Below are 17,738 nucleotides of genomic sequence, written 5' to 3' on the forward strand. Positions count from 1 at the left end.
GACGACCAAGTCCCCGTACTCATATTTGACTCATAGGTCAAGCTTTTCGGATTGTTAAGCTGAGATCATCTTCTACTGACACGGTAGCTCACTTCCTATTCACCAACCGGAAGACTGTATAACGAGGTAAAATATTCCGAGGAGTGAAGATACGCTTAGCGGCTAAGCGAAGCTACAGCAGGCAGTAGTAATGCGAGCAGTGGATGTAGCAACAATTGTCGACGACCGATGGGCAAACCATTCCATAATTATCTGATCAAGCGACCACCTCTTTGCATTGTTCAACTGGTGGAACCTGAATAGAATGTCCGATAGAGAAGGAGTAGAGAAGACGGAGAAACGGATCCTGCGAAATGGGTAAATGCCCAGTACGGCAAGTAGTCAGCAGTGATGGGGAAGAAAGGAGCCGGATGAATGCTTTAACACCATTACCTGAGTTTCAGAAGGCAGGGTATAGCTGCTTTGTTGTGTCCGAGATCTTGTTGTCAAAGAGTCTCAGGGAGGACGCATCTTTTTGAACACGAAATCCAACTCAAGGAGGGTGCAGTCCCTATTAAGCAGATATACTATCCCTGGAACCCTGCTGTTGCCAAGATCATCAACAAGGAAGTAGAGACGATGTAGAAGGATCGCGTAATTGAGCCTTTATCCTCTCTTTGAATTTCTCCGATTATAATGATTAAGAAATCTTCAGGAAAATTCGAATTTTACATCCATATGTGACGAATGAATGAATTTATATATATATCATCTGTTGTCCAAAGAGGAACAAAGTGAAACGTGGATATATCCAGTATGGTATAGTAACGAACTAATAAATATTTATTAAATTAAAAATAAGAATTAGAAGGAAGTTAACACGAAAACTTTAATGAGATAGATTTAAGAGAGTTCAAAAGATTAAGGAAAAGATATTAAATGTAGATAAAATTGGATTATTATATTTATTTAAATAGTGTTGAAAGTAGCATCAATAAAGATGTGAGAAAATTCTGGGATTTTATAAAGAATTCAAGGAATCATAAGAATGCTAATAATCATATGTCAGATGGATGTCAGATTATTAAAGGGGATAGTAACATAGCGGAAGCATTTGCTACATACTTTAAATCTACTTTCACTCCATCCCCTTTAACTGGAAAGTTCACTGACCCTGGAACTTGTCTATCCTCCCTAGCCTTAGTTATTGATAAGATATTTGAGGGTGATGTAAGTGATGCTATTAAATACCTTAGTTGTAAACGATCTGCTGGCCCAGATAAAATCCCATCATATATTTATAAGGGTTGTAGTGAAATATTTGTGAAACCACTTTGTGTAATTTTTAACATTTGTTTAATTAATGTTGTTTTCCTGATTTGTTTAAATTAACTCGAGTAACACCTATTTTTTAAAGGTGGAAATTCCAAGCTTGTACAGAGTTATCGCCCAGTTGCAATTTTATCAACTCCTGCAAAAAATATTTGAGATTATTATTTGTAAAAAAATTGTAAATTTTATGACTCCATTGATGTCTGATAGGCAGCATGGGTTTCAAGCTAAGAAATCAATTGTTACAAATTTGTTAAATTTTACGGAATATGTCTTATTTCAAATGGATAATAACTCTCAGGTAGATGTAATATTTACAGATTTAACTAAGGCGTTTGATAGAGTAGATCACAGTTTAATTTTAAGTAAAATGCATAATTTAGGTTTCTCGTCTAAATTGGTACATTTTTTTTCTTCTTACTTTTCTAATAGGTTACAATATGTTTCTTATATGGGGCACAATTCTAGTCAATATTTAGTAACTTCAGGGGTTCCTCAGGGGTCAAACTTGGGCCCAGTACTTTTCAATTTGTTTATCAATGATATTGTTAACTGCACAAAAAATTCACAAATTTTACTGTACGCAGATGACCTTAAACTTTATAAAGTAGTCAATAGCCCTCAGGATTCCAACGCATTACAGGGGGAATTTGGATGCAATTGTAGATTGGACTAGTAAATATAAGATCTTTTTTAATATTAGTAAGTGCAAAAGTAATGTCATTCACAAGGAAAAAGATATCAATTTCGAATAACTAATGCCATAAATGGTAGTAATCTTGAAAGGGTATTTGAATTTAAGGATTCTAGGCGTAATTTTGGATCCTACTTTAACTTTCAATCCTCATATCTCATCTATTGTAAATAAGGCCTACAAAAACTTGGGATTTATTATTAGACTGTCTTCAAATTTTCATTCAAATTTCAACCTTAAAAACATTGTATATATCACTTGTCCGATCAAATTTAGAATTTGCCAATATAGTATGGAATCCTTATTTTGCTAATCGCGTTAATTTAATTGAAAAGGTTACAAAAAAGGTTTTTACGATATTTATATTTTAAAGAAACTGGTCACTTTACCTTCGATATTTCATATAATCAACTTTTAAGCATTTTTGAAATGGAAAGTCTTCAAAAAAACGTAGAAAATTAGCGAATTTACTTTTTCTTTATAAATTGCTGAGAGGTGAAGTAATGGATTCATTTTGCTTGTCAAAAATTAATTTTTAACACTCCATCATTTTATAATAGATTCCAAAATTTGTTTTCACATTAATTTTTCTCGTACAATGGCACATTTTTCATCACCTTTGAATACAATGATGAGATTGCATAATTCTTTGCCTGGGGAGGTTGATATATTTTTACATAGTATTAATCAATACAAAAGACTTTGTCAGAGGGATATAAACTGAGCTAGACTATCTAATACCTTACATACACACATTTAACAAATTACTACACTACCAATATTTTTATTAAGATGTGTGTAACGTGATTAAAAAACGCACACACGCGCGCGCGCGCGTTCTTTTTGTTCTTTTTGTTATGGCTTATCTTGACTTTGTTAATATTTATGATTATTTATTATTGTTGTTATTTTGTTTATAATTTTATTATAGTTACGTTGTTATATCTATATATATATATGTATTTGTTATTTATCTTTAGGCTTAATTATCTATTTAATGGAACTATTTTGGTGGAACACTGGACTGGATTGAATTTATTTTGAATGTGTGAATATTATTGCATGTCATCTTGATTTAAACATGCACAATGTAATTGGGTGTGTAACCTGTATTGTTGCATGTAAATAAAATAAATAAATAAATAAATAAATAAATAAATAAATATATATATATATATATATATATATATATTCAGATTTATATTTAGGCTACTGGCAGATCACTCTGTTGGAGTCGAGACACCCCATCGCCGCTTTCACTCTTCCTGGAATTGGCTTTTTCCAGATCTTGGTCATGATGCCTTTAGGTCTGCATAGTGTATAGGAATAACGTTTTCAGTATGAGGTCGAGTGTATTTAAGGTAATTTCGTTATGACTGATACGGTAGCGCACTTGACCCACTGACCAGCAACTGTTATCCTCGTTACCTTATGTTCGTTTACCTCTTTATTATCAGGTTGTATACCAAAATAACCCTGAGTTTATTGTTGTTTATGTAGATTTAAAAATACAATATTGCTTCTTTGCAATTGCTTTCAAAATGGTGTAATATGTAGTCTTATTCACAATATTCTGCCCGCCATTTAAAAATTAAAGAAAAGGTGATTAAGTTTAATTTTTATCAAAGTGTTTAGCTTACAAAGACCTTTAAAATAATGCAAAACATTATATGTTTATATTTTAAAACTCGACAACAGAATCACAGAGCTGTGGTTTTTGCACACCATGTACTTAAAGATTTTTAAAAACTTTTAAAACAGTTCTCAAAAATTAATTTAGTGAAACAAGTTGTTCAGCTACAATAAAATCAAAGTAAATGACTTATTTATAAGAAAATAAAAACGATAACTATTGGCAGCACATACACACACCAGTATTGTATACGAAAATATACTAAATCATTAGTAAACTCAATTTAACTCACATAGTAATTAAATAGATATACCAGCGCTTTTAGAATATAAATAAATATTTAAATAGCAAATTTTTAAACAATTAGTAACTTAAATTACTTTTTAAGTTTAATGAACACCACAGAAATATGACTTAGATGGGAAATTGTGTGATTGCGTAGGCAATTCAGATGAATTGAGAGTTTAGATTTCTAGCTTTAGATTTTGAGAATTTGTTTAGTTTATTTATTTAACTTTGGTCTTCAGAACTTCTTAATCTCCAAAAGTAAACAATCTGACAAAAAAAATGTTTCTTTTCGGTCAATTTAAATGGCCTAGTAGAATAAAACCTGTAAAGTCTATAGGCACATGGAGAACTGAGTATACTGTACGGAGTTGTACTGAACTACTAGTTCTGCCCAATCTGGAGACAACTTGGTAGTAACTTAGATTGTATTAGATGATTTAATTTGTTACGAATATTATCATATAAGCTTCTAGATCTTTCCTCTCGACTTAAAGTTGTTATATAATATTTTTCATTTTTAAACCCAAATTATGCAAATTAGAAATAATATGTAATATGGTAATTCTATAACTATATTTTCTGCCATTTCAGTATACATATATACATCTGACTTAAAATCACCTCATTTACTATTAAATAACCAGTTAAAAGTACATTATGTATCATTTTATATTATGCACAATATAAATTATTAGTTTGTATGGAATATCGTATATTAATAAAGTTTATGTAAATCTGCTGACCCGTTTGCAAGACAAAAATAGTGAGAGAACTAATTTATTAAATATATATGTATTTAGGTAGAGATTATTTGGTATTTTATCCATCTCTTTATAAGCTACAATTGAATGGATGAAGAATTACATATGTTATGCATGATCTGCTTGGTTTTGAATAAAATTATATTCTGTTGTTGAAATAAATTAAATTAAAACATTAATTTTGTATTACAAAGGTATCGAAAAATCCGTAATTGCACGACTTTAAGGGTTTGGTAAAAGGTAATTGCAAGTAATATCGGAAGTACTATTTAGTATACTAAATATGAATGTATTTTTAAAGCTATCGAGTTGCCTGAAGAAACCGATTGTATGTCTATTGTGATTAGTCATTTTAATGCACTGGAAAATATCCCAGTAGATTATTAATCCCGTTGAAGCCTGGCAGAACCTCTCTAGGAGTAGCTAAGTTAAGTGACAGGAGCACTACATAAATAGCAGGCCTGTCGCTGTTGAGTTTGGCGAGTCAGTTCAAGCTGAATTTCTCCTTTCCGCTGTCAACAACATCAATTGTTGTCCTACTATACCCTCTAAAACTTCACCACATAGCTTATCTAGCTTATTGCCAAAGATGGAAATTAGCCTGACTGCGTCAGTATTGTAAGGTATTGGTTCAATTCCATGAATTGGGATACTGTAAATTACTTTTGATCAAATATTAGATTAAATACACCTGCAGCCAAAGTGCTCAGTTAAAATGGGTATGTGGATAAATCTTTCAAGATTCGCACCTGGGTTTCTGATTTGATAAGACTGTAGGCTGCAGTAGTCTAATAATGTTACATTCGGTGCGTTGGTTTAAAATAATTCGCACCGATAATTAAAATAGTCATAGTCCTTGAAGATAACTTTCCTGTAGATAATCAAGAAGAAAATTGCGTTTTATCATTCCGGGGGAATTATAAATGCTTAAAGCATAACATTCAGGTTATTTTCCAACCAGGCTGAAGATAAAAATTTTAATATTTCACAGAAAATAAATGAGCCATAGCGTCAAGGAGTGACATGTTTTGTAACTAGTTATCATTAGATTTAAAATTATATAATTTAAGAAAATTATATAAAGTAAATCTCCAAAATCTGTTATCAATTCAAATCATCCATCGTCAATAACATACTTTAAATAAAGATAATTACACATCATTACACATATAATTATTAATCAATCATAATTACACAATTCAACAGGTTTTACACGCATATCTAATCCAAAACCTTCGGTAAAACGTCCTGAACAAAATACTACCGGCCAATAGATAGAAGAGAGGGTTTGAAATTAAATGAAAACATATAGACATTGTTTTCAGTTTTATTGATATTTTCCAATGTGTTACAACGTCAGGTGGTACATAACAATGATACAAACAGAACATACATGTCCGTACATCGAACACCGGAGTAAAAGCGCTACTGTGTGTGAATTCAGTACAACCAAAACATGTGCAAGGAATTAGTACCACATATCCATTTGGTAAATAAACTCCATTATGATTCACATTTTATAAACGTAGTGAATTTATTGATGTGAGCCCACAATTACTTATACCTTTATAGGTACCGTATTACAAACTACTCGAGCCTATAATGCAACACCTATTCCTGACTTAATGACATAGAGTTAAAAAAGTGATATTATATTAACACAAATTATTGAGTTTTGATTAAGCGCAGTTTTTTTAGTTCCAGCCCATGTGTGGGTTGGAATCCAACACATCGTATTTTTAATAAATCCTCGAGAAACGATCTAAAGATACTTAATAACTAATAGTACGATGTAAACAATAACTGATTTTTTATATTACCTTCGAATATTCAAATATTTGACCAGCAAATATTATCAATAAATATAAGAAAGTAATAATACATAAGGTTTATTAAAAATAGACACAAAATAAAACCAGTTACAGAATTTAGTGGATTAAAAGTAAGTTAACAAGGCTCTCAACCATATTTAGATTGAAATTACATTCCTGTTCTTCAATTGTTGGAGTTGTAAACATATTTATCAACAGCCCAAAAGGCTCGCACTGAAATTGAATAAAACTCTTATTTCTATTTTAAATCCACTAAGTAAAGTTGACAGTGAAATAAAATAGATATTACAGTTTTGTTATGTCAAATGGAAGTGACATAATCCTGTAATGTAAATGAAAAGACAGGGTATAGTTGAAGGTAAGTAGAAATACGTCTGGCTTAGATAACAAATATGTTTTCACTTCAAAACTCACACACAGTAGTATAGTATGAGTTATACAAATTATATAAAGTATAAAACTCTTTTCTTATCACCTATCATTTATTTAGATGTCCACTTCATTGGCCGAAATCAAACTTAAGGATACCGTATACTTCATTTCCTTATTTGTACACTCTTAAATGCTATGCAGCAGTGTTGCTTATTTTGTTTTATTAAATAATAAATATATTTGTAATGCGGATTTTCTTAAGGGATATAATTATTTTTTTTCTTTTACTCGCATCCCTATATGGGTTCTTCTGTTTAGAGGTTTCCAGTTATACATGCAATTCAAAACAAAGAATTCAGCGACTAAAAAAAATCTTTCTCTCCTCTACTTATATATTTTTCTAATCGACAAAAATAGTTTATTTGATATTCTCAAAATTCGAATAATGCGTGGTTTTCGCTCATAGAAATAATTTTATTTTTTATATATTTTATAAATTTAAGTTTTTATTTCTAATATAATCACCATTACATTGAATAACCATGATTAAATTTTGTAATAAAAAATGTATAGCGGTGAAATTTAAATTTAAATCTTAGGAATAATTTCCAATTTTTGATTTATAATTTCAATTCATTCATAAAGTCTTTGAGACTTTCTAGATGAACTTTAAGTTCATGTAATGTAAACCATCTTTACAAATATAATCTCTTGAATACTTCAAATCCGAATAAATTACTTGTTGGATAACCAACACTGCTACATTTTACCTACACGCTTACAGATAAACCAACTTAAATCTAGTCTAAGCTATAGCGTGCTTTTGACACAATATATAAATAGTTACAGTTATTCTACATTTACAGTACAGTACGATACATCAGCTGAGCTCACAACAGAAAAGCTGTACATTGCAGTTACAATTGTAAATGCCTGTTACATATTCACAACTGCACTAAACCGCAATGCAAAACTGTTACTTTTTGGTACAACAGAGTAGACCTCGACACTTTGAAAAACTGTTACAGTCAATGATTCGACAAATAAGGATAAATATTAAGCCATATCTGTCATAATGCGGTTCAAATATCAAGTAACTACTGAATAAAACCAGTTCATCAGAGGTTTTTAATCCCAAAAAGATTTTGCGTTTTCATTTTATCCTGAAACCCATGAAATATTCCAAACCCAGGAAGCAGGTAATTTGTACTCATACCGGCAGGATGTGTTATTTTTGTTCTAACAGTATGATAGATATATAATACTTCTATAACGTATACAGCAATAAAACTGCATAGTGTTCTTTTATATATATGCTTTATTTCCATTAGAAAGGCTGTATTCTGTGTATGATGTGTGCTGGATTTTGGAGCTGAATGGTCTATAGCTGAATATAAGATGTGAACTAAACAAGGAAGGTTTCATTAGAATGTGGAAGACCAATGTATTAAAACAAATAATAATAATAATGGAACATGAATAATATAGCAATAACAATTAACTGTGATATGCAATGATAATTTGAAATCTATAACCATAAAAATATAATTAGAGAGTATATTTTGATTTAAAATTAGTTCTTTAAGCGCTGAAGGCAATAATAACAGTTTTTGGATTATTTGCGCGATATCGTAATGGAAATCAGTGTATTTGGTTGACATATAAAAGACGTAATTTTCTAAACCAATGTTAAGTTAAAGTATATTTGTATGCATGAAAATAAAGTTACATAGCATATTTATGTAGGTAGCTGTAATTAAGATGATCTCTTCAATTTCGAGGGAACAATAATACAAAGTTTTTTTGGAAGTGCTCGTTCAAGTAGACACATGTTACGTGCTTGAAGTTGTTATTTATGTTTAAAACAGAGCCACAGGCATACAATGATTGGAATGATTTACTGACTATATAAAAGTGTATCATAGTACTCAGTTGTAAAATATAGTAACAGTTTTACAAAGTGTTACGGCAAAGTAACAGCTTTAAACATTTGTACCTACACCACAGTAACAGTTTTCCTAGTTGTTAAATACAGTAACCGCTTTACAAAGCTGCACAATAAGGTTACAGCTGTGCAGTTGGGCGACACGTGGGCGACGACCTGAGCCCGGGAGTCGCCCACGTGGGGATAAGGCGCACCTTGAGATCTAAAAGCAAGCGGACAACAGCTTGTGCTTTGCTATCACCTGTTGATCGAGAAAATGGCTTAATAGCATCTTTTATATTGAATAATCGACAAATATTAGCAACAATTTGTTCAATTTTACTCGAGTTGTGATTTATATTTTATTGTACAATTCACTTAAGGTTATGTTTAATAATTTTATGTAAAACATAATGGATATTTTAAAATTTACAAGTGTTCTCTCGGAGGCTCAATCCTATTTAAAAATTATTTTGACAGATATCATTCTGATTAATATATATACGTGGAATATGATACGATAAAATACACATCTTAAGGAGATATACTGAGAAATATTAATTAATATTTTGTTTCTGACTACATACTAAGCCTTAGAGAACCATGTTGTATTTATCTTGAAGTTTTACAAGATCCTGAATCAAATAATAAATATAAAACTCAATTATCTATATTGCACTTTTTGAAACATCCAATCCAAGCAAAATTTTTATCAGACCGTATACGAGATTTTGTTAAGTTCACTCAAATTTTGAAATGTTTACGTGTGGATTATTTGTCAGGTTTGTGATCGGTGAATAAAATAAAAGGTTTGGTAATATATGCTGTACACTCTCATTTGCTTATTTAGTACCTTACAATGTCGGATTCTCATCGTACATGGATCTAGGGGATTTTGAGTGAGATAACACATATGGATTATGTATCACATGGCCATCCTATGCTGGATTAAAAAAGAAATTAGAGCAAAATTGGGCATTCTTTAGTTTTTAACACTCTGTATAAACTGTAAGAACTTTTTATCCTTTATCGTCATATAATCAACTTACTATGGACACGTTATCATGAGAACGTTATAATTTTTAGAAGACAAAAAACGTAATGTCTAGTTACATGTGAAACTCGTTCAGAGACCTCCGGTTTTAAAGTAACAATCATTTCTTTTAATTATTTAGCTTGCCGCTAAGCTTCGAAAACATTCCAGTATATTATTTCCGTATTTTGTTTGTTTGTTTCTTTTATTTTGAAGGTATTTATTAGTTATTTATTTATATTTATAAAGTTTAAAAGCTCTTTTCAAGTAAGTTATACTTCAAAATTTTTACTTTGTCCCAAATAAGTATGTAGAACGTTGTTAGTTTTAGGGAAATTTGGCCTCGTACTTTGAACTTCAAATACCTCGTGTTTCCCAGGTTAAAATTATTTTTCTTTAGTGGCCTCGTAGGTATTTTTTACATACTCAAAAGAAATCTTTGCTTGATCACTATACGACTGAATGCACTAATAAAACTTGCATTAGTTTGCACACAGAATTCAATTACTTTTAGTCGCCAGTTTCTTATTTGGTTGCACGACAAACCTTTATTTATCGTGTGTCTATGCACTCTAGCATATCACATCATTTACTTAGAGATCCTGTCAAATTCACGAATATACTACTCACAACGACTCATTGCTTGATGTATTTTTTCAGATAGTTACTGCACTAGACTTAAAAGTTGGGTGATTATGTTTAAAAGACCATATATAAACATTTTACATACATAAAGTTGTAATAATTTTAAAATCTGGGTGACATCAGCATTGGAGACCTGTGATTGTATCGTCATATTGTTGCGGTTTTCACGTAGTTAGAACAGTTAATTGGTATTTTTACTCTTTGTATTAATCTAATTAAGTATTAATTGTATTAATTAAGTTTTAAGATAGTCACTAGAAAAATTAGATATAGTATCACTTTAACAATAAAATATTATAATATTGCAAATTGCTTGAATTGAATACTAATAAAGTTTAGTCTTTGTTATTTGTCTGAATTTTTACCATCTAGTTGATTGGATGAAAATAATTTTCATGTTTACGAAATGATAGATATTTTTATAATTTAGCAACTGCCTTTGTACATAAATTTCTTTACACGTATCAAAATGTGGATTTCGACTGTGTTATTTAAACCGATATTAATTTTCATTACTTGTAGAAGGGTTGAAGACCCATTCATGTTAAAGTAAAAAGTCAAACGTGCTATTAAGAACTTTTCCCTACCTGTAGATGACAGCGAGGAAATTGATTTGTTTTACAACTAAGACACCCAAAGGATAAATAAAGGAATAGGTGTATAATATGTGTGCAGCGACACTTTTTTTAGAAATCACATACAAAACACACTCACCATTGTACAAATACATTACATTTTTACAACACTAATATACACGTGGGCTAGACGTGGTACATACAAGCGTTAGGCCTATTTGATATGTTATATAGATACGGACTGAGTAAGACAGGTAATCCACATATAGCCTCTTTGAGCACACTTTGCATTGTGATATTATATTTCTAGTGTGGTACATGATATGCATTGGTAGTTAGATTCACTGCAGGAACTGCCCATAAAACTGATTACTTTAACGTCGATCGATTTTAATGTTTATGTATTCTTCGTATTTCCATTCTGTTAAGACTTACCATACTAGACTCTGGACATGAACTACGACAGGGAGGGCATGATGATAGTAATTTTTAAATTATTAAAGGAAAATGATAAAGAATAACTTAAGCCTATGAATTAAGAAAATTGTATAACTGTTCACACTTCGCTACTGTAAAACTATATACAGTACGCTACTTATTGATCTTCTTAAACTGCGTTACTTTTAATAAATATATCACTCATTTAAGTAGACTAGGACAATCCACACATTGTATTTAAACATAGTTATTAATTGTCAGTAAAATAGTTTCATATAAGTAATGCGTGTATATATTATTGGTTAAATAGGAAAACGTATTTAAACTCTAATTTTACGCCTAAGGCTTTCCCTTAAAGCTTCTATACACGTGCTGTTACCAAAACCGTTTGTAAATTATAATGGATATAGTTTTTCATGTACATACAATTAAAATAATAACAATTAGGTGTGGCAAATGTACCATTAATCAAGGGACCTTTTTAAGTGGCCCTATTATTATTCAAAAGGAAATCTGTATAACATTCACCAGAGATATTCTAAGAAATAGCTAATTGTATTCCTTAGTAATAAAGTTTTTATTATTCGTAAGATATGCAGAAACCGAAAAGGATAAATAAGAATATTTTAATTTATTAAAATAAAAAGCGATTTGTACAAGATTGCATTTATTGCATAACATTGCATAAATAGATAAAATACCCACTTTTCTCTTTGTGAAACAAATTTTGCGTCACGATTACGAAACTACGGGTAAATGTACATATTAAACTTTCAACAAATAAATACATATCAAATAAAATTAGCGGTATTTGTAAAATTTAATTCAAAGTTTTCCCACTCTGGATTTCACTTAGAAAAATAAAAATAAATATAAAATTATATTACTAATCCGGCAATACCAGGTGGAATAGTACTAGTAGATATCGCCATTTAAAAATGACTGTCTGTCGGTGTTATCGTAACCCCAGTTTTACACCCAAACACCAATAATTATCAAGATCATACAGCTTTGCCGCTGTCATAGAGGATTTTGAAACACGCTTTTGTGAAATACAAATATCGGAGCAATCGAGGTTTAGTTAAGCGGCAACAGGATAAAGTTTACATAGTTAGACGATTGTTTGGCGCCAATTCGCTACTCTAATACTAGTATCATAGTTCATGGCCAATAGTAGTTTTGGCTGAAAAACTCACTTAACTAATTGGTTAAAAAACGTTCGTGCGCAATTGAATGAGATTTGTTCTTGTTAGTTTCTAAGGGAAAACCGAGATAAGAATTTCATGAAGTATTTTCGGTCCTTGTGGACATATTGAAGAGTCTAGTCGAAACCTATAGTGTATTTTCAACATTAAAACTAGCAACTCTTTAATATTTCACTAGATAAAGTGATGTTTATTTTACATATGCAATTCCAGTAGTGCATCACACCAGTGTTTATGTCAATGAATACAACTTAGCTAGCTACATACGGAGTGATACCGGTAGGAAGTAAATCAAACTGACTTACCGTTCACTCTCATCCGCTCTCTAACCATCGTAACATTTTTGAACATGAAAGGAAAGACTTAAAAAATAACGCCATTTCAGTGTATCCGATGGCCTAAAAATCTTCTCATGGTGTGCTCGGCAAGTCAGTTCGATTTATTTTTTACACAAAAGATATTTATTACTATATAATTGTTATTTTAAATAGTTGTAAACAGTGGGTGGTAACTACAGGCACTAGTGAAAAATTTGTTGATCTCTTTACGGATATAAGTTAAGAGGTTCTGTTATATGGTAATAAACTAACACAGGTTAGTTGCATAAATGCCTGAACAAATACTAGAATATAATTCTTTACTAGAACAATGAAATAAACCAGGTCAATTCTAAACAACTATAATATAAATTTACGAGAATTATTTCCAAGTTAATCATCATGGATGGTTTAGGCGTGTATTGGACCTGCAATTTTTATATCCGAAATATGTTTATATACAATAGCGAAAAGAAATCACTATGTTATTAAACGTTTTGAAATGGGTGATAATAAATAATAAGCTACAGATTACTTTGTGCGTTGTTTGGCCACAATAAGAAACTATACGTAATAAATCAGCACCAAACAATTTTGAAATACAAATACATTGTCCGCTAGGTCTGCTATTGCATCGACATGGAGTAACATGGTGCAGTATATAATCTGATTCAGTAACCTTTATATAGTTTTTGAAAGTATTGTCCACAAGTTACCTATAACACTTACCTATACTCTAGATAATCGATTAAAAATAACTTAGATTTATGCAGAACCAGAATTTTAAAAACGAAAACTTAAAATGATGAAGAATATTGCAATGATTACGTAGGTGTTTGTAGGTGAAATATTCTATTGTTACTGTAGACTGAGACTCTAAGCTTAACCTAAACAGATGCACTTAGTGTGAAGGTACATAGATTGAGCACTACACTATTGTAAGTCTAACACACAGAAGTGCAGCAAGGCGAGAGGACAGCTACGTGCTTCTAAACATTGCATCACCAGGCGTCCATTTATGGGTACGAGACGAGTAGCAAAATATTCCTGTCAGTTAAATATAAAAATATATATTAAATAGAGATTTTGAAATTAAAAGTTAATGCTCGAGTCTTAAAACACGTCAGATATGCTTATAATCTATTTCAAGGCGAAAGTCTAAGAGATACCTCATAAATGGACTCCATCGTAACTGTTTCCAATAATGGTAATATAGACACTAAAACATTCAAACAAATGCCAGCATTATAATTTTGCAGCTTTAAAAGTAAAAAAGTTCCATCTAACTCAGGAGTTCATAGCTGAAAATAAACATGGTGGCTTCTGGTTTGTTGAAGTAACATTACCGACCACAGGAGCACGACGCGTAATGCCAAGGGGGCGGGGTCTTGCCAGTACGCGGTGAGCGAATGTTCGTTGAACGTTAACTTTGATCGATCGTGGTAAAACTGGATTGTTAGAAGTTCAGCCTGCCTCAAAAAGATAGCGCCACATGGACGTGGTTAGATTGTCCCAAATGATCCCTACTTTGCTAGATACCTTGTTTCAATACCTTACAAAGATAAAAGTAGCGTAGAAATATATAAATATGTTTATATAACAAGTTTTGTCCTATTCACAATATTGTACAGTTTGTCAGTATACTGTATATAAGAAGTGTACAAAATGGCGGTCATGGTAATTTTAGGAGAGGTACTTGTAAAAGTTCCTAAAATATTTGCTGTTTACACTTTACATCGAATGTGAGCGCCAGTCTCACTCGGGTACTTAGACATACAGTGCACGGACACCGAGTAGGTTGTGCTAACAAGAACACGTAGTACATTTAGTTTATTGGCGTCATCGCCGATGTAAAGTCTTGCAGCCTCTCTACACGTGTGACGTCGCGGCGTTCTGCGAATAAATGTCCACCTCTCACGTTCTTCCCGTTTCCAACTAAATTACAAACCTATTTGCAGAATCCAGCGTTCGGAGCCACGAGGTGACGGTAAAATGGGCTTTGACTCGAGAGTCAACTACGTCCTGCCTGCGCGTTAAATGCTCTACTGAAGTGGTATAGATTCGATTCGAAAGTTGTTACAAAACCGGTTCCTTATGGTTCCTGTAAAGTGATTTTCATGGCACAGTTCGATATGAGAATAAAACCTAATATACAGGATGGGGTTACAGGTCGTTTTATAGGGGATCTAAGGCGTGTAGAAGCGTTTGCTTTAAAGCTGTATCTTTGTGCCTCGAGAAGCCAAGCTCAGTAAAGACATCCTTTTATCGCTATGTCATAATAAATTTGTTACCTACTATTTAATCACATCGTCGTTTACACATTCATTGATGTAGCTTATAATGATATAAACTTAATTACTTAGAAGTCTACAGATATACAAATATAGTTACACTTTTGATATGTATTTGATATATGTCGCTTTTACCCCAACCTTAATTGGTAAATTATATACAAAACCATTACTCTAATCTAAGTCTTGATATGCATAGAAATTGATATGTATCGTTTCTTACTGATATGGTAACTAGTACAGATAATAATTATGTAAAACCACTTAATTAGGCGAATAACTGATCAAAACAAGTCGTTATACTAATTAGGCCTAAATCATACAAATACTTTTTTACACTTAGCGTCCTTTGAGTTCCGTATTAAAAATAAATCAGGATCAAACGATAACATTATAAAAGTGCCATCGAATACGGGTCTAGTTGCAGTGATAGGCCAGCGCGCACTGGCCCGAGTGCGTGCATTGTTCTGCCACCGCCGATAGTGTCAGCTGCCAGTAGAGGCGACGACGCGTTGAGGCACGGTGACGCAGTGTTCTTCTCAGACCCTTATATTGTTGCAAACAGCATACACAGCACTGTTGCTACAGAGAGATGCCTGGTGGCGGCGGAGTCGGGCTCTGTGTTCACCAGAGGGCTGCTCGTCTCAGTGTCTGTCGGATCCACGACACACTCTGGGTCTGAAACAAATAGCACAATCACTTTCAAGTGTTTCCATCAAATAGTTGTCAAGTAAACTTTAATCTCGTATGACATGTCTAAATATTTCTATATATTCGTTGATCAAAACTGAGAAATCTAATTTAGTTTAGTTCAGTATAAGATTATAAATATAATTAAGGTAATTTAATAATTTATGTGCTAATTATTATATTTATTGCATATTTGAAACGAAGAATCTTTTAAATAAATAATGATTGGTTGTGGTTACAGCCCCGAAAAAAATTTAAGTCCAACGTCAAGACGGCGCGCAAGACAAAAAAAATCTTATAGTGTTGGCATATAATGTCATGATCAACATTGGGCATGTGTTGATGATATAAATAAAACAAATTGATAAAATTAACTTACTAAATGACACAGATAATAAGTAAACCGTATTTACAAAATAATATAGTGAATTTAAAGTTTGGCACTATAAACTAATAATATTTCAATCTGAAAATTCTTTTTCCCCAAAACTGCCATCATATATTAATTTAGATAAATATCTTACGGTTTGCTTCCATAAGTAATATTTTTCTAACTTCTCTTGAAGTGCATTACTAAGGAGCGAACAATCATAACAAACAAGTAACAACAAAATAAAAGGCGTCTTATCTCAATGTGCAGGGATTGTCCTTTATAAGGAAAACCTCTGAAACATGTGGAAAATGGTGTATAGTTTATGTATTATAAAATTATAACTGTATAAAACTTTTATACGAATACAAATAAATAAGCAACGTACATAATAGGTTAATTTAAAAACAAAAAACTGCGTCACTCGTCAGGTTATTATAAAATGGTGGCCAATCTAATTTTGACATGGTTATATTTTTAGCCCTGTGATATTTTTAGCTAACATATCATGTGATATCGTCCTGTGAGATTGCTGTGGAATTTAGTACTCAGGACATACATCACGTTTTTCATGGCAATATCCAATCTGGGGTTGCCTGAATAAGAAAAAAGTTGGTCTGGTCAGCGTGAATTTCGATGGAACTCAGCATGAGTATGCATATTATTTAATTATATTTGTTGAAATATTTAATTTAATTTTAAAATTGTTATAAAACAAAAAAGCAGATTGTCGGAAAATTATTTTACATGCCCAGTATCAGTTTAAGATCAACAAAAATTATTGCTACAAAATCATGCTGCATCGTAAGTTAGTTAGACAGCTGCTGCCGGAATAGCTGTCCGTAAAGCCAGTTAAATGCTAATAATATACAACTGCCGGGGAATCTGGCAGAGTATTAATTCTGCATTGTGGGAGATGAACTAGACACCTGCAGAAAAAGTGGCATGTCAGCCTTCAGGCAGTATAATGGTTTTGTATTTCGTATACAACATTAATTGCATGAAACTTGTCGCATCGCTTACTTAAACATTAAAATTATGTACATGTTGTTTAAGTAAAACAGTAGCAATAAAACATTACATACTTAAAAAAACCAATTATGTCAATCAGTACATTCCTCCAGGAAGTAATAATTCGCTGAAAATAAAATGTTTTAGTTTTCTGAGAAAATCTTTGCTGCTCTCAATAGTCTTCACGTGCCAAAACAAGCCTTGATCCAGGAATATTAAAGTGAAAATATAACATTTTTGGAGGTTTAATAACAAAACACTAAAAGGTCATCAAAATGCAATATATTATAAATTTATGCAAAATAGAAGACGCGAATGTATTATCTGTCAGTTTGAATCAGAATAAGA

General features: G+C 31.7%; 1 protein-coding gene across 1 annotated transcript in view; it reads right to left on the reverse strand.

Moving 5' to 3' along the window:
- Positions 1-5,998: 5,998 nt before the first annotated feature.
- LOC124369736 (acetylcholinesterase-like) overlaps positions 5,999-17,738 on the reverse strand; it is a 232,858-nt gene continuing 221,118 nt past the window's right edge. Inside the window, exon 10 of the mRNA XM_046827802.1 lies at positions 5,999-15,997. Within this exon, the coding sequence (XP_046683758.1) occupies positions 15,867-15,997 (131 nt within the window). The 3' untranslated portion in view covers positions 5,999-15,866. The remainder of the gene's footprint in view (positions 15,998-17,738) is intronic.

Source organism: Homalodisca vitripennis, chromosome X (assembly GCF_021130785.1).
Source record: "Homalodisca vitripennis isolate AUS2020 chromosome X, UT_GWSS_2.1, whole genome shotgun sequence".
Lineage (NCBI taxonomy): Eukaryota > Metazoa > Arthropoda > Insecta > Hemiptera > Cicadellidae > Homalodisca > Homalodisca vitripennis.